Raw genomic sequence first — 23,089 nt, forward strand, 5'->3', positions numbered from 1 at the left:
TTAAAAAATTACTTTAGAAATTAAATGCCACTCTTCATTTTCAAAACCCATGTCACAAATATTTCATCACAAGGCTAATTTTGTAGATTGCAGTGTGAATATAATCCAAAAAATATCAATCCAGTCTGTAGCCCGTCTATGTTGTTGACAAAGTGACACCCTGTACAGTGGAAATCAAGCTGCCACTGTCACTTATTTATGCAAAGCTGTCCTACTTTGTTAATATCCAGTGTCACTGTAGATTAAAGCTGCACACATTATAGCTGGTTTATCAATCCACAGCATGGCATTAACATAAAAATATATAGACTACAATGTATTCTACAGAAAACATCTGTAAGTCTTGTCTGTTAATCACAAAGATTGTGTAGATAGAAAACTTTCAAAGCAGGTAGACAATTCCACATAAATGCTTGTGATTTGTTAAATAACAGTGACACCTGGTGGAAGACTACCACAGCACCATATGACCGCATAGCACAAACTCTCAGGAAAACATCTGTCCATTCACCACAGCTCAATAAAGATTGTACTGTTTAATAATCAAATTGGTGTCTCTATTTTGTGTGATAACACTAAGAAATGAAAGAGGCATTATTTTGAATGAGAATTTATTACAGCCAGCAGTTTACAATACAAATCACCTTCCAAAATGCTCAGCTAACCACCTTCCTGAACATGGCTGATACTCTGAGCACTGACACAGTAAAATGACATAAAACAGAGGAATGCATTCAAATTTATAATCTCAATTTTCTATATTTTGCTTTTTTTTTTTTCAACAAATTTTTATTTATAATCAAGGCCTAGTCAAACCATCCCTAGACCTGGCAGAGTCAATTGTTTTATTCTTTTTTTAAGAAATGATTTATCATTTTGCGATGTTTTCAGAGTTTTAGGTTTTTCAATGTTTAATATTTTTTTCTCTTTTTCCATCGGTGAAGCAGGTTTCAAAATGCTCAATCTGCAAGACAAAAGATAGAATATCAATGCTTACGTTGTAGTTGATTCAATCATGAAATCTATAATGTTCTTACATCTTATCTAGAATGTATACAAATAAATCCCCTCCCCACTCACACACCTTAGACACTAGGACCAGCAGGGGTGGTGGACTTCTGAGCAGCCTCCTTGGCCTGGTGGGCCTGAAGCACAGCAACAGCCTCATCCACCTAAAACAAAAGATAAAAACACTATTTAACACTGGATATGAAGCTTCACCAATAAACCCATTCAAGCAGCAGGATAATTTAATCCACCGAGTCCAGCCTTGTAAAGATAATGCAATCAGGCTCATGTGAATTTAGACAAATTACCTCTGCAAACAGGCTTCCAGATATATACGGACACACGCACGCACACACGCACGCACGCCATTAACTGACCTTTGAGCGCAGTGACTCAGGTGACTCGAGCATGTGGAGAAGCTCTGAGTTGTCGATCTCAAGCAGCATACCCGTGATCTTGCCTGCCAGGCTGGGGTGCATGTTCTGGATCAGGGGGAACAGACGCTCACCTGAAGGAAGAACAACAGTCATCAACCACTTGTTTGAATGTACGACAGACTTAATCTATCAAGTAACTTTGTGACAAGGAAGAATTCTACTGCTTTCTATTTTCCACTGCCAAACAGTTCCGTTCATGTTAGTTCCTTATAAATGATGTACTAACCCAGCATCTGCTTCTGTTCCTGAGGAGGGGCAGCAGCCAGCATGGAGGCAGTCAGGGGCTCCTGTCCTTGGACATGGACAGCAGGCTAAAGGAGGAAAAAGGTTTGAGTTCAGAGACAAAGTCTACCGTAAAAATTACTGACTACACAGCTACTATCAGTAGGTAACTATCTCAATCTATTCCTACACGACACGAATGAATGCCTAATGCTGGGTATTGTTAAGATTTTATTGATCAGATTTAAATTATGCTTACTGATGTTAAATCTAGCCAAATCAAGTTTCGCTGTTCTTGGCACATTTGAGTATTTTTAGCAGTTCTAAAATTACATTAACAATGTGACATAAATGACACGGTTGAGATTATGTATGTTAAATAGGTAAATAAAAAGAATAAATAAGCCCCAATCTTGTCATGCACAAGTTTAATAATTACAGTTTTATGGTTGTAATTGCAATGGAGACATGGCAGGTTCTAGGGCACAATGACTAACTGGTGACATTAAACACACTGACAGCAGAGTGGTAAAGGAAATCATACCATGCTGCAGTCAGTGCTTTGTCATACTATAGACAACTATTTTTAAACATAGGCAAGTGATTATATTTCACTTTTGCTAAATATGCAATATTGTAGAAACCCTATATTCGCAACCAGCCCTGTAAACAAATGGCAAGGGCCATTTTGCTTTCAGGAAGGAGTAAGTGTAGCACATGTAAGCACTGTTCCAGAGCTGTTTGAAACTTTAAAATCATTTGTCCTATGTCTTATACTGGGACAGTAGAAACCAATGGAATTCCTACCTGCTGCATGGCGACCTGTGGCTGTGAGGGCATGTGCTGCTGGGGGTTGCGCACACCCGCAGCATATTTGTACTGGGGCATGGTGCGCACTGGGGCAGCAGTGGCTGAAGCACCGGTAGGGCGCTGGCCGAGGGCCTGTGTGGCTGAGGTGAGGAAGATGAAAAGGGCAAATCATCAAAACTGCATCAAGTTGACTAACAAGCAATAATTAAATATTAAACCAAAGAAATAAAGCCTATCATGTGTTCTGAGAGCTGAAATACTTACGCATTCGCTGGGAAGCCATCATGCGTGGCACCTGGGTGTTGGCGGTGGCAGTGGGACGGATGGTGTTGAAGGTCTGGGGCCTAGGAGCTGATGGGCGCATAGCGTTGGGCATGTTTTGGAAGTCTGAAGGAAGAGGAAATAATATTAGAGATCCACACTTAAGTAGTTAGAATTCCGTCAATGTTAAAAGAGGGAGCTGGTTACCAATTATTTACAACCTCATTTTGGATTCAAATAAACAGAATTGTCAAATTTAAGCATGTCTACTCACGTTGAGGACGCACTCCTTGAGTGGCCCAACGGGGGCTTGGCCGAAGCTGGGCCAGCTGGTTGGCAGAGTAGTATGCAGCGCGATTTTGGGCCTGAGAAAGATGACAAAGATTCATCATTACATGGTCTCTAACTGTAAGGCACTGAAACAACCATTTCCCTACAAGCAACAGAAGTGGCTTAAAACAGTGATTCTAATTCCAAACAGTACACACTGACCTATGCATGACATCAATTACTGCAGCAGCAACGTAACAATAAAAGTTCTATGCCATGTATACAAGGCAAAGAGGTGGGGTCTTGGGGGGACTCACCTGAGGTATAGCCGCCATGAAATAGCCTGAGGGTGGTGCAGGCTGATATGGGTTGAGGACTGGGTTGGGCACTGCGCGGACAGTGGCCATCCTCTGCATGTACTGGTTGGTTAAGTGGGCTTGACGCTCCTCCTTGCGCTGGGCCAGAGCCACATATAGTGGCTTTGTAGCAACAATACGCCCATTCATCTCTGTTACAGCTTTGGTAGCTTCCTCTGGGGACGAGAAGCACACGAAGCCAAAGCCTTTGCTGCGGCCACCCTCCATCATCACCTATGGGAGAAGAAGCTAATTAGCATCCATTCTGATAAATAACAGTTTTGTTAATAACCATGAAAATAAAGAAACATTACAAATCATGCACTTAAGTCCTTTACCTTAGCACTTGTTATGGTTCCAAATGGAGAGAACTCTTTACGCAGGCGCTCGTCATCCAGGCCATCATCCAGGTTCTTCACATACAGATTGACACCCTGGTATGTGCAAAATGACAATGAGATTGTAACTAACAAATTAAAGCAATATATCTTGTAGAGCGCTAGGGCCATGAATGACTCGTAGACGAGTTATACTCTTATTGGTTTTTGCTCCAATATCATTGCTGGGTGTTTGATAGAAAAGATAAACCTCCTCAAAAGAACAACATGAAATCCAATAATAAAGTCACTGTTTAACCATCTTTTAATCCAGGTCCCACTTTATAGTGTTTATTGCAACATAAGTTATTTTACTCTTCCAAGAGAAGATCCTGTAATTGTGGCCTCTCGGCAGGGACATTTTTTCATTTGTGAAGGTGTTGTGTTCAGGCTGAAACGGTTAAGTAAAAAAATACCGCCCTGCTGAAGGAAGTTCTTGTGACAGAGTAGAAGGCCAACAAACCTGGTATCTGGTCATGCGATCCTGTTTCATCTGCTCGAATTTGCGCTTGAGCTCGTTTTGGCGTTCCCCTTTCTTCTGTGCACGGCCCACGTACACTTGCCTGCCGTTCAGTTCTTTGCCGTTCATGTCGTCCACAGCCTGCAATGAAATCAGCAATAGACCAGTGAAACAAGCTACACAGAAGCCATGTTTGTATTGATTCAAAGCAATCGGCCGGGGCAAATAGGAGGACGTCATTTCCCAGTAATTAAGATACACATGCAGGGTTACTGCCCCTAAGAGAAGAACAAGGAGACGATACGAACCTTCTGTGCGTCTTCATGTCTCTCGAAGCTGACAAAGCCAAATCCCTTTGATTTGCCACTCTCATCAGTCATAACTCTGATACTGAGTGCCGGCCCTATGAAACACACCAGCCAATCAACACATTTACAGGCCGAATCACACCGGTCACGAGCTAAGCTTTAAAAACGCTCAGTCTCTGAAATGTTATAAATGTCTTACCATATTTACCGAATAACTCCTTGAGCTTCTCGTCATCCATGTCCTCCCCAAAGTTCTTGATGTAAACATTGGTAAACTCTCTGGCGCGAGCCCCAAGCTCAGCCTCCCTCTCTTTGCGCGATTTGAAGCGTCCAACAAATCTGTTGGGTCAAACGATGTAACATATTAGAGGAGATCACACAATACAGCGCCCAAAGTTAATTCCCCAATTCCTGGATTACCATCATACAGCTCTAATTGTTTGATGGAATACGAATGGACAACCCTGGGGTGCAGCCCAAAGATGTTCTTGGAAATTTACTCTACTGCAATTGTTTCTTTCTCTTCCAACCAAATGATTCAGAGAGACAAATGATGACCAAACTTGTTCTGTGGCATTAACAGGGAATATTTCGGTGACTTTTAGACGCCCTACAAGTGAACAAGGTGTGGACTGCGGGAAAGATGTGACCGCAATCTGCTTTAATGTAGACATTTGGAGTTCAGAAATCTTTGCTGTGGTATTAACTTGCAACTTGTGCTTCAAACCATGCTTCTAAAAGTGCAATATTAGGAAGAAACACTTTAAATACAAAATAGTCTACTAACCGAACACAACATTAAAACATTTTACACAACATAAAAACTAATCAGAATCTAGTCATTCTGATCAGTATTGCACAAACATACACTCAAGGATTGGAATGTCCTCTACTTATAAAAGCTATAAAGATTATAAACCTCGCCCAGTGCTGGTATGTTTTTTATCATTCTTCACTCAGTTGTATGAAACCAAAAGTACACTGGGCACGATTGGCAGACGAGTTTGTGGACAGGGTGCAGTTTAAGACAAATTACGATTAAATGTAAAACTCACATATTAAATCAGACTCACCCTAAACATTTATATATACACCAACACAAACGCTAGAGAATAATGGTATTCCCACTTACACTTTTCTGTCATTGAGCAACATGCCATTCATTTTCTCAATGGCCCGCTCAGCAGCCTCGTGGGTCTCAAAGTGCACAAAGCCGTAACCCTTTGAGCCATTTTCATCACAAACCACCTTGGAAAAGGGAGATTTGAGCATGTCAAAAACAACACCATGCATTTTTTTTTTTTCAAAAGTCACACACACAATCAGCTTCAACCTTATGCAATCTTTAGTCATGCAAAGTAGTGGTCTGTATGTTAAGCACTCAAACACAAAACAGAGACACAAAATGAATGCTGCCCCGCCTACCTTGCAAGACAGGATGTTTCCAAATGCAGAGAAGGTGTCGTAGAGGGCCTTGTTATCAATAGACTTGTCCAGGTTCTTGATGAAGATGTTGCCCACTCCACTCTTCCTCAGGGACGGGTCACGCTGAGACCACATGATGCGGAGAGGCCTGCCTTTGATCACATCGAAGTTCATGGTGTCCAGGGCTCGCTCAGCTAAAACCAGGCCACAAATGACAAGAAATGTAATGACACTAGGTTCATATGTCTGATCTGCACTTTACCCACTTCAATACCATCAGTGATTCTACAAGCAAGTTTAAAACATCTTGTTTTATGGCACATCAGCCGTTTTAACACAGACGAATGACATCAGTTCAGTACTTAATCAGAAATCATTAAATTGCATCACATTAAATTGTTAACTCAAGCACCAATAGAGCTAATTGCAATAGAGAGCTATAACATGGCATGTGTAGAGCATGTTCAAAATGGAGTCAGATGGTGCCACATCCCTCTCGTTAGCTGTCCTTGCTGTACTTGACTACGTTACTGTACACCTACCGTCCGCGGGCTGCTGGAAGTTGACATAGGCATAACCGAGGGATCGGCGGGTGATCATGTCTCTGCAGACTCTGATGGACAGGATGGGCCCAGCCGGGCTGAATTTCTCGTAGAGCATGGCCTCGGTAACGTCTGGGTGCAGGTCCCCCACATAGAGGGAAGCCATTGGGTAGCTCGGCGCGCTGGGATTCATTTCAGACGGCGCGTGTTCTCCGGTAATACGACGACTGTGTGGTTAAAGTAGCTCAATATCTCACTGACAACCGCTAGTTAATACCAGTTTCCTATATGGAATGGTTCCTCGTCTCAGTCTCTTCGGTAGCTTTACAACAATTCAAAGCGCAGACACATATACTAGCTGTCTTACCAGTTAGCAACGTGGGCTAGTTAGCTTGATTAGCAAAATGTCGGAGCGTGGCCTAACCGATGCGGCTCGAAGACTTCACAAATTTGAATCGGTACTCTTTCACAGTCAGTCAGGAAGCGAAATTGACTTAAGTACTCGAAGCAAATGTCTTCATTTAAAAGGATAACTGGAATGACAAAGCCCTTAAAAGGAGAAAAAAGTGGTTAAATATATAACTGGCTAACGTTAATCACCCACGCTTTCAACAATGCGGCTAACTGCTTGACTTGCTAACGTTCCTCTCGTTCCGTCTTTCGTTCTTTTTCGAAGGCAGCGTCTTCTTCGCGTTGCTTGAGTTGGCAAATCAAATCCTGCTTCACCGATTTTTATTTTTCTTATAAAAATATGTCTGCGTGTGCTCTCTAGCTTTTGGTTTGTTTCATAATAATAAAATGTGTGCCGAGACTAGCTCCGGAGCACACCCTACGCAGACGGATTACCGGAATGAAAGGAAGGTCGGTGGAGGTTGTTTCCCAATTCCAGTCGAAACCACGGCGCGTTCACCTCCAAGGTTGACGTCACACATCTCGCGATATTTTATATGTGCTTTTATTTTTGAAACTACTTTTCCTATACATTCACTTTAAATGTGTAGTCCTAGCTCTATTTGGATGGATCAGCAGATAATCAATGTGCCGGTTGTTTTAAAAATAATTATTTTAGTTATCCTCCCAATAAAATGTCCGCCCACCCAGTCGAACCGGAGAAAGCAGAATATCCCATATAGAGGAATTAAGTGCCATATGATATCTCTCATGTTGTTCTCGGTGGTTTATGTCACCTAACTGGTGAGTATATAGATTTTAAGACGTTTGCTCTAGAGAATGGGAGGTTTATTTAGATAGAGTTTTGTTATAGTCTTTTTTAAACACACCTTGGCTGAAATAAAATGCATCAGCTCTGCCGAATATCTTTCCCCTCACGTTTGTTTGTGTGTTTTATACATTTATGAATTAAAGCACATATTTTTCTCAGTTTTGGCTTGACTGAGTAAGTTTCCCACATCGGACAGACAACCCCCTAGTCTAAAGTGGAGCAGCTATAAAATCAGCTCTGCCCAATACTGATCAGATCATTAATGGACCCTGTTGCACTCACAGTAAATGTTACTGTAGTTAGCCCTGGAAATTCTAGAAAGGTACTTCGGCTTAACACCCACAGGGGGCGCCAATGTCATGACAACACACTATTAATCGATAAGCCTATGATGATATGAATGTTTATTACAATACCTATTGTTATGAATCACCCACAGGACACTTGTGTGCAGACTGAGTGAGGGCCAGTTGGAACAGTTGCAGGGTTGCTGTTTTCCTCATAGGGAGGGTTTAGGAGAATATGGCACTGCAGATCAACATTCCTCTGTGGTACCACTGCAGTGTCCTTCCCCCATGTAATACTGGCAGTGGGGCAGACACGGGATTGAAGTCTCCCTTCAGCTGTTCATCCAAGCAGTGGCAGCGAAGCAAGCTGACTGGCTTTTTGATTTTGGAATAAGACACAAGGTTGCTAGAGTCCCATGAGATGGTTAGGGCTCTGCACAGTGTTCTTTTATTGGCTTAGCCTATTAGAAGTCAATGAGAGTTTGCAGTTGTAAATCTTCATCGCTCCTGTCTCCACAGGCTCTCTATATTTAAAGGTGTGGCCTCTGTGCTTGTAGTGTAGTTTTTAGATTTTCTTGGGTACAGGAAATCTTTGGTTTTTCCACCAAGAACAAGTCTGCACATGTATTTGGACACACCACAAGGGAACAAAAGGCATCATTGACCACAGCAACAGTGGCGTATTTACATTGGAGACACAGACACTTTCTGTGGGTCCCCTTGTCTGCTCCCGGTCTCCACCTCAGGGTGACTCACTTATTCTTGTACAGTGAGTCACAGAAAATAGAGCAGCTAAGTTCTAGTGGTTGCTGGATTTCCCATCCAAATACAGCAAAACTTACTGGTTTTTGAAGTAGATAACCACTCCAGAGAGTCATTAAAGGGAACTGTAGAGAGCTGTTAGACCACTCCAGACTACCATTGTATCACTTCAAATAGACAAGTTGAAACTTTTAAATTATTTTTTTATTCCACTTACATGAAATTACACATTTCCCCCCAAATAACAGTTATGCTTGGGTGTTCTGTATGAAAATTCCAAAGACATGAACAAAACTAGCCCGCCGGACGACAACCTTCCTTACATCTCCACAAACTACCAACATGCAGTTTAGGCAAGTATTGAAACAAAAAAAAAAGGAGAATAAAAGACAAAACAAATAAAAATCTTAATTTGAAAAAAGCAGTAACTAGACAAGCATTTTTTTTTTTTACTGCTGTGCTCATAAAAACAACAATAACAAGCTTGTGTGCTCTTTTGTTCCTCAAAGTTTTCTATACCTCGTAATTGATACATAGAAATACAAAAGCAGGTCACCCCAAAACAAAACAAAATAATAAAGAGTAGAAAGTTGAGAAACTGACAGTAAATGGAATGTAACCTTTGTGTTCCAACAAAACCTTGCCTTCTGTCTCCAGCACACCCCGTTACATCTCCACGTCATTCCTCCTGCCAAGTACAAACTAACAGCTGCTGTCTCCTAAGGTGTGAGGAGCTAACTCCTGATTTTGTGAAACCACAGATATCATCAAAAGATGGTGTTAATCAAGAACAGGACCGTTAATATGAATAGGATACACATACAGAATACAGTTTTCTGACTCTAAAAACTCAACCTGCTGCATGTTTCATGATTTGAGAACTTGCTCTCTTACACACCACCTTAATAATGCAACACCCCTATTGCTCCCACACAAAAGAAGGTCAGCAGACAAGTGACCCAACCCCAAACACACTTTACCCTTCCACATGGACCCTCCCGCCACACAGTTTAAAACTTACCCTCCCTCCCCATCCCCTTTCCACCCAGTTACTACAAAAGAGGAATAGTAAACCGATAGGAGTGAGATGAGTGTTGAGAGAACTAAATAGAAAAAAGATGGGAGAGAGTTGGACGACAATAATGATCATGAGGTGGTGTCAGTGTTGATGATCGTGATGGAAGATGAGCAGGGACCATGGCAGGTAGACGGGGATGGCTATGGGGGTCTGGCTCAATCTCTGGGCTCCTCTATATCCTCTCCTTCACCCTGGTTATCAGAGGTCCACAGCTGAGGGGCAAGCAAAGGGGCAAGCAGAAGAAAGAGAAGCAGAGATAGGGAGGAGAACAAGAGAAATTAATTAATTAAAAACTCATTTTAAGACTTTGATTTTCATTTGAATGGAGAGTTAAGGGTACTAGATAGTCTCCACTCCACTGTGGCCAGAAAAATACAACACCCTGTTAAGCAACACATTTGGAATACTAAATAACTGTTACATATTTAGTCATTACTTAACATGAGACCTATTGATATCTGAACTTCACCCAGTGGTCAAATATTAATGGGTTTATATAGATACTGTACAGAGTTCATCGCAACTCTCCCAAATGAACCATTCCTGGACAATTATTGCCCTTTATTGGCTAGAATTGTCAGTTAAAAGTACAAATCCTAGTAGGGATGACACATTTTCTCATTTATATCTATGGGTATGTAGCCATGCTAGTCAAACAAACATGTTTTCATTTGCCCTCGTTTAGATATTTGCAATACTCAAAGCACTAAATTCAATAGCAACATCCAAAACAGTGCCAGCATTACATTATATAGTAGTTATTGGGAGATTTTTGAAGAAAAGTGTTGCTGTTGAATATAATTATTTTTAAATGCTTTGAGCATCATAACCAGAATTACATCTGACTACATATCACTAGGTCAGAGTGAGAGAACGTGGGTGAACTGGATGAAATTACTCTTGTATTGCTACTTACATATGTATGTCATCTGCAGGGTGCCAAAAATGTTACCAAACCCAAATCCCTATTGTTTCTGGTCAGACATTTTCTTTCTTCCTGTTCCATCATGGTTAATTAAAATAAGACATTTGAAAATGTCACCATGGACTTTGGGAAGCTGTGATTGGCAGTCTATAGACCAAGCAATTAAATAGGAAAATAATCAGTAGACTAATTGATGAAGAAAATAATAATTAGTTGCAGTCCTAGTTTTGATAATCTACATTTTTAGTTTGTGCACAAAAGCTGTTCATGTCATTAAGTCAGTACGTTAAGTTGAGGAATGGAAAGTCAGAAAAACTTACTGTCAAGTTGTCTCTCAGTAGCTGCATGATTAGTGTGCTGTCTTTGTACGAATCTTCGCTCAGTGTGTCGAGCTCTGCAATGGCATCATCAAAAGCCTGTAGGATTCAAAACACATTTTAAACAACAGCTGTACATTCAGTCATAAAAAATAAGAGATGTTAATACATTTGCATTCAATTATGAGCAGTTTAATATCCCCATGAGTATGAAAAGAGTTATATGATGTTTGTACAGTTTTTGCCAGCTGGCAGGCCTGTTCAGGTGAGGTCAGGATCTCATAGAAGAAAACTGAGAAGTTCAGGGCAAGACCAAGACGGATTGGGTGTGTGGGCTGCATCTCTTCTTTGCTGATATCAAAGGCGTTTTGGTAGGCGTCCTTTGAGTCTGAAATGATGCCTGAAAGAAAAAGGAAAAAAGAAAAGAAAAGAGCATGAGAGCTGTGGAGCTTCAACATTACAACAGACAATCAGTGGTGAAAAATAAAGTTCTCTTTACTTTGGAATGGTCTCATACAGTGTAGAAAAAGACTTGATATTATACAATAAACTTCGTTGCCAGGTTATTACTTACACCTAACTAAAATGAATGCAATCTAATACAACATCCCTGCAATAAATCCTACATTCATGAAGATTGTGTTCAGTTTTTGTTTAGTAACTGTTACAGATGTGTTGATTCCACTTAAAGGTCATTTGAGTTTATGGTGCTTTTGAATTTAATTGCATTAAACTGCCCACCCAATTTATAATCAGTAGAAGAAAGATAAAGTTGAATTGGGATGTTACAAACACAACAAAATATGGTAACATACTATTTGGGCCACAATTCTTTGTGGTATTAGCAAGAGCCTCTTTTTATTCAGTTTCGGTTGGGTGTAGGGCACCAGGGAGGAGGCTTGTAGTTTTTACACTCTGCATACAGACTGACTCAAGACTTAAAGAAAATACCTAAATTGAGATTTATACTGTTGTTTTAGTAAATTGAAACTCCAGCACACTCCCTGTATTGCTAAGTGCATAGATGAATAAAAGGCAACGTCAGCAAATTCAACAGAAAAACTTCCACTATGTCATATGTTCCTTTAGTTGTCTTGTGGCACTGTATCAAGGTCTTGGGGGAAAGCTGAAACAGAGAGGGAAGCCTTTCCTAACCCCAAGTCAAACATCCTGTGGCAGTCATTTTATAAGTGATTGTGGAAAGAGGTATAGGGCTGAAACCGCCCAGTACGGAAACTCATTGCCTTACAATTTTTTTTTCTACAAATTCTCTTTGTCTTACTGGAGAGGTTTCCCTACATTTTCGCTTTTGCAAACCATTAAAACAATATTAGTGAAACAAAACATGTGTGTGAGATGTGAGCAGTGAAAAAATATTATAGAAAACCAAAAAACAACAACTGTGTGGCCAATTTTCTCTTCCTTTCCAGTGTTCTCAGGAACACTCAGATCTATCTTGCAACACTTTGGGTCTTGTTAAATAGACATGAAATCAGTAAAATACAAAAAGCTGCAGATATCTTGCATCAGAGTTCTGTAGCTTTAGAGAGGAGACCAGTGAAAGGAATGCTTCAGTCTTAATTCACAGGCACAGACATGTCTTTTAAAAGCCACTAGGGGGCAAATTGGTTAAGAGACTGAGAATGAAACTGAAACAGAGGGAGAATATCTGGAAGTCATGAGGTGCTTTGTCTAAAAATTAAATGAAAATGAAACCACCCCAAAACAGAATATTCATATGGGTTTAAGACGGTCATTGCCAGAGACTAGCCCAAGATTGACTGAGGCCTTTAAAGCCTGCCAGTTTTTTTTATTGGTTGAATTTACTAATTACAAATTACCTCCTTAATTCCAGTAAATAGTCAACACCAACAACAGGAATAGTTAGATTTCAAGTACATTTGTCCTACGTTTCTTATTGCAAGAGGAGCATACTGTGATATTGCTGCATTCAGCATTGAGGAGCCAATGTCGTAAGGCTTATCCCAATACTTAAGTGTTCATTTAATAGGATCTTGTCTAATACGTCTTATTTGGCTAGGCTAGAAGTTGTAGATATCCGTTCTTACAATCCAGCAGAACATACACACATACACACACACAGAAAATGAAATAAACCACCCACACATGCAGATGGTATAAAAAGGGACTTAACATAGAGCTTACTTGTCTTCTCCTCTTCTGTAGCCACCTCAGCCAAGTAGCGGAAGTAATCTCCTTTCATTTTCAAATAGAAGACTTTGCTCTCTGCTGCAACAGCTTTGGGAATGAGATAAGTATCCAAGAGACCCTGTGGCAGAAAACAGACAAAAAAAGACAATCAACTTTCTAAAGATATTCAATACGATCTGTCAGCTATTATAATGTATATAGATGGTTTTACAATAGTAACATCAGCAGAAAGTTGCATCCTTCGACTATGTAAATGTGTACACAATTCATCAATGAAGAAAGCAATTTTTACACTTATGACAAGGCTCATTTGCCACAGAAACCCATCATTTCTCTACTCACCCACAAGAGTAGTGGCCATTATTTAAACCCATTCAAATAGCCAACAACGAGTGTCATTTCTCACCAGACCTAAATAAGGGTAGAGAGGAGCTGGCTACCTCCAATAGCCTCGGGGCTTGAGCCTGAGACTTTGCCTGAGCTACATCACAGATGCTTCAGAGACCACTGAAGGGGGGTGGATCTGTGTGGATGGTGGATGACATGAAAGCATGGGGGAGAAGAAAGGGACGGGCTGGACAGAAAAGTGGGGAGTGATGGTGGACTAGGGTTGAAAGATGGTGGGGGTGGAGAAACAGAGTAGAGAGCCAGGCTGCTGAACTCCTGATGAGCTTTTGCTTAGGAAGTAGGTCACTCACAGAGCCCTGCTTGGCTCTTTACAACACAAGCATGCACCACTAGCTGAAAAGTGTTGGTAATCTACTATGTTAAGCAATATGAGACAAAGAGCGTTAAAACACTGCCTTTAGAGAAGTATGATATTAATGGTTCACAGAACTAACAGAGACCAGCATTTTTCTCATTTTCTGTAGGAATCTGTTCATCTCACAGCGCATGTGTACATTACCTGGAGGAATAACGGAATAAACTAGGCTGATGTAAGAGCCTGCACTTGTCGTATACTCTCAGACTGATGTGAGGGCTCATGGAAGCCCTCTGGGATCTGAATGTAGAACTGGGCCACTGGCAAGGGCATAGCTAAACTCAAACTACAACCACAGAGAAATGTTCAGAGTAAATTAAACTTACATTTTCAGTAATTGCTCATCCTATTTGATTATACCTTGTTGCATTCATAGATCTTAGAGAGATTCCCAGAGAAAGGACACGTGTAGGTGTCTGCACACTTGAATAGAAGTTGTCATATTGTTTCTGCAGCATATCCTGGTGTGTGGGCACGTGCATATGCATGCTCTCTGGTATGCACAAGCAGCATGGGGCACCAAGACTAATACACCACTGTTAGCGTTAGACTACACAGTTCTGATCAACTAGATTTACTGCCTTGCGGTTGTATGCCTCTGACGACCAGTAGCTGCTGAAAGATAATATGCACTTGGACCGTCAAGTAATCATATTATGAGTAATTAAGGTAAAGCAGTTCATATATGTACATCAGTGAAGACTTTAAAATAATTGTATGTCTATTAGTGTGTAGGTTCATTGAGAGAAACAAAAAACAAAGTCAAATACCTCCATGTGTTCACATGCTCGGCCAATAAAGCAGATTCTGATTGAACACAGTGTTGACAGGCTATGCCTCAAATATGGATGTTGCTGCAATGAAGGTGCAAATTCTAAAGGGTGTATGCTTCACAAATATCTTCAACTTGGCAGCACAGAAGATTTATACAATCACCACAGTTTCAAGGTGATCACCCAAGATTACTGTCACCAGTTCAGTATCCGACCAAATGTGAAATATGGTCACAACCTCCCCTTTCTGTTCCTGAGTTATGGTGATGAATAATGGCCAGAAAAGTGTTTTTGCAAAACATTACGTTGATGGAAAAACCCATGTCCACTATTGGATTGACAAACCAACAAAACACTTAACGCAGCAATTTGCCAGGTTTGCTAAGGTGAGAAAGTAAGTCTTCACACAACTATCTCCGTCACTTCTCATGTGTACAACCTAGTGCAATACCATAAATACCATGGAGGAGAGACTATGTGCCATTATCCCCAATCGATTCATACCACTTGTCCTTCTCCATGATGGCTAGCTTTTCATCCCGCTTTTGAGGGAGGCCACTTAGAAGAGGAATAAACATGTCTTGAGATGTGATCGACGACACCTCGTACGAACTTGTTCGCTTCAAGTTTACCACAGCCTTATCGCTGTCCTACACCCCTCCTCCTCCTCTGCCCTCTTTACTGTCATCCCTCTCTATTTCGGTCCCCATATGGCTGTTCGGCCGAAGTGGAGGTCAGTGAGCCATAACGCTGGTGGCTCAGCTTCTGTCATTATAGGATTAGAACCTGGTGAGTCACCAGGCAGATAATGCACAAGCTAAGAGACGAACAGAGTAGCAGAGGTCCTACAGATGGCTACAGTATTTCTGATATGACTATATGAAACTTGGATATAAACAGCAACATAAACTAGTGATTAAACTAGTAAACTACATTATCAATAAAAAAAAAATTTAAAACTGCCACTGTTCTTTAAGCAAGAGAAACTGCCCAAAAAGCCTTGAACTCTGGGGTATCTATAACACTTGTCAAATTGACTAACCTTGGAGTGCAATGATAGCCAAATGGTTAGGGGGCATGTCAGATGGCTGCATGGTGGCAACTTTTTAGAGTTTGACTCCAGCTGGTGACCTTTCTTGCCCTCCTATTTCCTGCCTGTGTCTACCTGTCACAATCCAACAAGGGGGAAAACTCCCCCCTAAAAAATTGTTACTAACCTTATGGAATCTGGTCTACAGGGTCACTGGCTTAGATCTTAAGAGTTCGTACCCAGGTGCTGTACAGTGGCTGCTCTTAGAACATAGGTACAGGTTTAATTCAGAGGACTAATTTTCCCTATCTGCTGTACTGTGTATGATTGTGTATGTCACAATACCACTGAGTCACCAAAAATGTTACATAATGAGTTTTGTAAAGACAGATGTTATGGCAGGGCTGTAGCATTGCATTGCATTGTACGGATGTATATAATAAAGTGGCCTCAGGGTTATGAATTTATAACTAACAAAAAAAAAACAACGTATACACTCAAACAAATAATCCCTCTCAATAATCACGTCTGTATCTGCATAGACCCTGCCCTCTGCCTATATTTTCTTGCTTTGTACGGGGTGTTTCTGGGCGTCAACCTTTGGCCAGTGGGTCTCTAGCCAATAACACGACTCATGGAGTGAGGTTGTGACTCTATAAAAATGCAGCAACAAGGTTACATCGCTGTCTCCATGTCTCTCCTTTGCTCTCTTTTTATTTCCGTAACACTGTTTGGTTCTTCTATAACAGTCCTTTCACATCTTAATAAAGCTGTAAACGACATTTACATTAGGGACACCTGTCTAAATAACCAAAAGCCATTATTTTAACAGATGAAGCCAGCAATGTCTAATGAAATGTTATCTCACCAGCACGTCTCGGCAGATGTCTTTCAGCTCTTGCTCAATTTTTTCCCGGTACTCTTTGGCCATGGCCGCCTTCCTTTCACTGCCCTCAGACTTCTGCTCAATGCTGGATACCACACGCCATGAGGAGCGGCGGGCACCCACCACATTCTTGTAGGCCACCGACAGCAGGTTACGCTCCTCGTTTGTCAGCTCATTGTTTTCCTCTGTCACAGCCTTCATTGCTGCAGCCATGTCGTCATAGCGCTCAGCCTGCTCGGCCAACTTGGCCTTTTGCACCAATTCCTTCTGGGGTGCCTCGGTCATGACTGCTCACTAGATGAAGGAAAGCAGATAGGAAAAGAGAGAACAGTTTGAGGTCAACTAAAAGAGTAGCTGGCAAGGGGACATATATTCTATTTTGACCAGTAACCATTTATCAGAAGTACCCATATACGTGTAGAACTGAAACAAGTGAAAATTTATTTCCAAGACCAACTAATGAGGCTAATATTTATTGTGTCTAAACTATCAGGAAAAGAGAAATCATCTGTATTGACTCTCAACTGAAATCCTCAATAGAGGTCGTCTCTGCTACCACACTATACTAACTAAATAGGTTAACTTAAGTTGCGGTACATGATGTAACTTCTGTTTTTAAGGCTTTTTGGCCTCCTTAGGAAGTACTTCTGTAAGAAAACACTGATGCACACCATGGCAGCTCAACGCTATGAGAGTCAAAGAGAGGATGGAAGTATAGCAAGGGCTAACAACTAAACACAGGAAGTGAGCACAAAAGCAAGAGTGCAGAGACTGAGCAAAAGACATTTGACAAGTTATTGTTTCATTGTTTGAGATGCATCTTTGTTAGCTGTACAAGAAGGTGGAGGAAGTAAAGATATAGTTGCATTCAAATCAAAATATGCCCGCAAGGCCCGTAGGCATGAAGATTTCAGAAAAGTCCGAATATTACTTTAAAAAGCTGTGATACTACTATTACTGTACTATAGCACTGTATTAGCCCTGCAAGCTACTAGGCAGTGTTGAGTGCTATAGGTTTGTAAGAGGAGAGGAGAAGATACCAGCAGATACAATGTAAAGGCAGTCAATGTGTACACTTGACATACGCATCAACACACAGGAATGCTCATGATTAGATCAATAGCCTACATCCGTTTGACCCATCCAAAATAGCCAGCGGGAATTCACAGAATCAATCACTTTTTTCCATGCCAGAGTGCATGTAGTGTGGGTTTCAAAATCTCTCCTGGGATACAGAAAATTAAGCATATTCTATCACAGTTCACACATTGTATAGACATATTGGCAAACAAGTAAACTGAATAAATAAAACATACTACATTTTTGTTTTTTGGAAATTCTTCGTTTAGTTTTTTGATCCATCAAATCAAAGAAAATAGTGGAAAAGTTGATTAATATTTCCCTAAGCCTAACGTGATGTCTTAAAATGTCTTGTTTTTTCCACCACCCAAAGATAATCAGTTTACTGTCAATAAGAGAAAATATTCACATTTGAAATCAGAGAATTTAATTTTTATCTTAAAAAGAAGAACATTCAATTTGATAAGTTGGCAATAATTTACATTGACAACTTATCAATAAATTGACTTATATTATTGCAGCTCTAAACAGAATGCAAAATGATTAGGCCAATTCGTAGGAAATGTAAGTATAAAATTCATACACCCGAGTGTGTATGAATTTTAATCAGTAAATTAAATATGCTACAAAAAATTACATTTGTAGTTACAGCTTAGGTCACATGTGAATGAAAGAGACAGTTCAATGAAAGAATGCATGCTATAGCCATGGCACACATGCAAGAACTTGTTCTTGTATTGCTGGCAAGCCTTCAGGGCAAACACAAATGTGCCCCACACCCACCCACACACACACACACACACACACACACACACACACACACACACACACACACACACACACACACACGGAAACTAGAAACTAAATTGTCAACTAAAAGCAACAGTAGTTAATCGTTATAAAAATATTTTGTGACTATATTCCTGACAGTAGTACATGTGACATATCATCTGTGGGAAAAAAATAAAATAAAATCAGGTTTCACTGGTTCATCCTAGTGCTTCTAACGCATTTGTAAAAATCCACTGTCTAACAGAACACAACCAATCAGAGCCACGAGGAGTCTCAAATGCATTAACAAATTACCTAGATGGTTCAATTTGTATCGACATGTGGCCAAGAAGCATGATGACAAACAGTGGGCAATAACTTTTGAGGGGGGTGTGTGGTCTAACGTTAGCTCCAAAATGTGTGGCTTTCGCTGGCAACGAGCTCCTTCTGCTCGGCTGTGGGTTTGGTGGGAGGGGCTTAACAGAGTGCTACAAGCAGCAGATAGAGATGTGGAGAGTTTTGCATTGTGTAAGTTCAAGATACTTAGAGCAGTTTTACAGTGGCTTAATGTGATTAATATCAGTACATTTTGGCCGACATGGACTCAAAAGTACTTCCATGGTAGTGGGGGGTCATGTGGTGCAGCGAAACAATGTAGATGCTAGCCAAAGGGTCTCCAAAGAAATCAATTTTAAACCCTTTTAAAAAACACCCACGCCTACTTTTTATTTGGTCAGAAAGTTGCACCAAACCTGACCTGAGCCCAAGAAACAAAGAACTAAATGTAACCTGTGAACAAAGGACTTATTCTTCATGATATGAAACTGTTATCAAGTCTTCTCCAGTAAACTGTACTCTAAAACCACAGAAATTAATCAGTTTATCTATGGAGTAAAAATTATGACTTTTTAAAATAAGAGAAAGTCGACCAACTGGAAAACAAGAGCCGACGCACCAATGGAATAACAAAAATATAATATGTTAAGAAGAGTCATTTGCATAGTAATAATGTCTTGTTTCAATTAAAACTGAATCATTTTGTATGGTAATTCATGTTTTCAAACAGAGCCCTGGGCTGGACAAGATGTTTACAAATCAGCCAGGCATGTCACACTTGATAAGTGCAAAGTGCACATCCCAGTTTGGTAGGAGCTGGCACTTGGGCGATGAACTGAGTAGTAAAACTAATTAATAAAACTAGTTAGCTTTAATGTGAATGGGCTGAAAGGTTAAAAGCAGGTCTTGACACACCTGAAAAAACTGCAAATTGATATTGCATTCTCATTTGTAAGATCATTTTGATAGAACAGCTGAAAGAATGAGGTAAAGCAAGGACTCAGCCTTAGTACATGGAGTGCATGCTCAACCAGCTGAGCTACCGGGTTACCCCAAAATGTATTTTGCTTTTATACAAGAAACCCATCGTACCACAGATGAGCAGAAGAAACCGAGTGGCTATTTTGATGAAAAAACACCCCAGTGATGACTGGAGGAACTATTATTGATCCATGAGGCAGATTAGTTAATTGTCAGGTTTACTCAGAACCTGGACACCCAACTATGATGATGAATCCTACATTAGGGACATCTTTCTCAAGTTATCAATAATAAAATTCTCTTGTAAGGGGCAACTTTGGTTTGTGCTTGGATCATTACTCTGGATAAGTCCACCACGACAGTATCCAAAAAAGAACAACAGCCAAAACTACTTTTACAAAAAGTTCGAAGTTTGACAAATGAGTGGAGACAGATGCAACCTCAAACTACTCTTTTCATTCCTGCCCCAATAACTCTAATAGTAGGATTGACCTTTTTCCGTTTTCAACAAAGCCAATTCATAAAACATTACAATCTGAACACATATCTAGAACCCTGTCTAATCATTCACCTTTGACCCTGTCCATCTTCATATCAGAAAAAACAACTAAATTCAAAAAATAAAATCTAGAACTTCCCTTCACTCAGAAAGAAACTGAAAAGGGCATTGGGCTGCTCATTACAATACCTGGCTTTACACAAAAGGTGAGGCCCTATTGGTTACCCGGACCAAGATCACAAGAGTTACCTTCCCAATAGAACCTGAACTTACTTGCTTACTGAGTAATTTCACAAGTGTCTTAAACTTATTCCCAAATTAAATGTGTCTAAATCGCTTTCTGCACGGTCAGGAAATGAATAGCAGTGACATGAAAATCAGATTCCCCTCCGGTCATTTATAGATGGTCTTCAGAGTTGTATTCCTCTTAAAAACATCCCATATAGTGATAGAATATATAATATTAGTATGGAAAAGGATAAAATACATTTCTGAGTATTTTGCAGCCATATCTAGAGTATACCAGTACATCAAATCAGTGACACCACCACAGGGGTGTGATCATTTCTGGTCAGCCAGAAGGCCTCTTTACAAGGATGTGACACTGTTAGATGTCTTTGTGTTTCTCTCTATGCACTGACTTTTGAAAAAAAAAAAATAAAAAAATTATTTATACAGGTAGGATGTGCTATTGGAATTTCTTTGGAGTTTTGTGTTGTATGCTAAAAATAAAATATCCAATAAAAAATTACAGGCATAGTTTAGACACCATTCGCTCAATGAAAAGGGCCTCGTGACCCGTCTCCAGTATGGCGTCGGCTATTTCCTGAAACAGAAGCAATCCAAGCAGGCAGTTTTTATAAATGGCCAAAGGATTATGTCCATATTTATAGCTCCTCTGACACACTCATAATGTGTGCACACATCTTCAAACGTGTGTCTTAACTTCGAACCACAACATTACGAGCTTGGTTGGTTAGCGCTACAACCCTTTAGAAAAAGGTATATAACGTTATCTTAGTTTAGCTGCCCGTCTGAGGCAGATGTGATAACAATCACACTTTGTCTCGTCTTAGTAGTTCTGATAATGAACTAGCTAGCTACTTCACAACTGTAAACAGCAAATAAAACTAATTAGCAAACTTAAAGCACCGTGCAACCGATGTTACTGTACCTTGCTGGCACTGTTTAGTTAGTTGTTTAGTTACATACGCTGAAACTGAGATTAAGATAATACCTGAAGAATAACGGACATATTTACTAGCGATATTTATTAACGAGCGACAGCCACACGTTACCACTTATCATAGCCTAACAAATTACTTCACGTTTGTAGCCAATGCCACAAGATTTCAGTGTCTCAATTTTCGACCTGACACGCCTTCCCCGTCTGATGTTCCATTTTGACACCAGCCATTAGACACATCCCAAAGTGTAGCTAAGCTAAGCATTGTTCTTTCGTCTGACGACTGTCGCCTCGGATGCAGCCGCATAGTCAATTGGAGATAATGCGCTTCCGCTAGAGCTATATTTTACGATAGGTTAGGAGACCTAACGATACACTATGCAAACGTTAAAGTGCAGTTTTTAAAACCTGAAAGTCCTTTCATACCTGAGTACTGGCAGATAGCGGTGATGTCCGTGTACCAAGCTACAGCTGATTCTCTCAGCCCGTCTGTCTGAATGTAATCCACGGGGTTTCCCTCCAATCACACCAGTCCAAGGCACGGCCAGAGAAGTGATGAAGGGGCGACTGACGTCAAACGTTACCAGGACAACCGAACGCAAGACATTTTGGGAGTTGTAGTTTCCATAGTTCCCAATCGTTACCATTACTTCCCTAGTCTTTATCAGGCAAATGATGACAAATGAATAGAAACAATGTAGCCAATATAGTAACATGTTGATGATTTTATGGTTAATTATATTACAACTATGATGTTGTCCCATTTAATGTAATCAATTCACAACCCTAAATACATTACAGGCACTGTAGACTACTGATTAAATGAAATGGAAATCTATGAAATCCTCTCCTTGAAACATCCCTGTAACTTTAATATGGAAGTCAGTATCACTCACAGGTTCACAACACTGTCCTTTATCTTACTGCAGATCACACTTTTGTTTTGGAACAGGGGTAGAGACAACACATACACTGTATGGTGACAACACTGACAGGAATTCTTAAGCCTTAAATAGCACCCATGATGTGGATGCTGTGACACAGATCATGGTTGGCTAATTGCTGACGAGGTCACATTTTATCTAGAGACCACCAAGCTCCTTAGCTTCCAGAGTGTAATTTATCTCTAACAGAATGAGACATTATCATTTTCCACTCAGTTGTGAAATTGTGTCTGGAACAGCATTCAGGAGTGTTTGCAGGAGATGCTGAGGGCATCATAAACTAGAACACAGGACACAGTGCTACAGTATATCTTGCCTAATAGAAACTACTATTTCTGCATTCTGGTTGGTTTCCAGGGGGAGAGAGTGAAGCTATTTTTGCCTTGTCACATGTTTTCCCCCCGGGCCAAGATTTCAAGCTTGTAACCTATTTAAGGGCAGATCAGATAATGTCGACTGTACAGTGCACAGGCGCCAGAGCTAGAAGATGACCGTCTCCTTTCACTTGTCAAAGTGTGGACCAGGAAGGAGCGATTTCAAGTAAAGGAAAAAAGATTTAGCAGTGATAACTTAAACCTGTGTAACCGGTTAGATGGGTTCT

At 40.5% G+C, this 23,089-nt stretch overlaps 2 protein-coding genes across 3 annotated transcripts; both read right to left on the minus strand.

Annotated features, from left to right (window-relative positions):
- Positions 1-594: 594 nt before the first annotated feature.
- Positions 595-7,347, minus strand: LOC127366392 (polyadenylate-binding protein 1A). Of its 2 annotated transcripts, none has more exons than XM_051405229.1 (15): positions 6,477-7,347; positions 5,935-6,128; positions 5,642-5,757; positions 4,718-4,848; positions 4,510-4,604; positions 4,205-4,342; positions 3,703-3,798; positions 3,326-3,598; positions 3,013-3,103; positions 2,742-2,864; positions 2,475-2,617; positions 1,672-1,756; positions 1,386-1,516; positions 1,085-1,172; positions 595-964 (listed from the first exon to the last, which is right to left on the minus strand). In XM_051405229.1, exons 1-14 carry the CDS (start codon positions 6,667-6,669, stop codon positions 1,086-1,088), a joined length of 1,896 nt encoding a protein of 631 aa, XP_051261189.1. In that variant the 5' UTR covers positions 6,670-7,347; the 3' UTR covers positions 595-964; position 1,085. The 2 variants fall into 2 exon arrangements, with proteins under 2 accessions (XP_051261189.1, XP_051261188.1); XM_051405228.1 differs by having other exon boundaries at positions 4,709-4,848; positions 6,477-7,346.
- Positions 7,348-8,933: 1,586 nt separating this feature from the next.
- LOC127366403 (14-3-3 protein beta/alpha-B-like) lies at positions 8,934-22,106 on the minus strand. The gene is made up of 6 exons (XM_051405248.1): positions 21,971-22,106; positions 16,674-16,985; positions 13,234-13,357; positions 11,304-11,467; positions 11,071-11,166; positions 8,934-10,037 (listed from the first exon to the last, which is right to left on the minus strand). Exons 2-6 carry the CDS (start codon positions 16,974-16,976, stop codon positions 9,981-9,983), a joined length of 744 nt encoding a protein of 247 aa, XP_051261208.1. The 5' UTR covers positions 16,977-16,985; positions 21,971-22,106; the 3' UTR covers positions 8,934-9,980.
- Between the last annotated feature and the right edge of the window lie 983 nt (positions 22,107-23,089).

The sequence above is a fragment of the Dicentrarchus labrax genome, unplaced genomic scaffold (genome assembly GCF_905237075.1).
Source record: "Dicentrarchus labrax unplaced genomic scaffold, dlabrax2021, whole genome shotgun sequence".
In the NCBI taxonomy this organism is placed as follows: Eukaryota; Metazoa; Chordata; class Actinopteri; family Moronidae; genus Dicentrarchus; species Dicentrarchus labrax.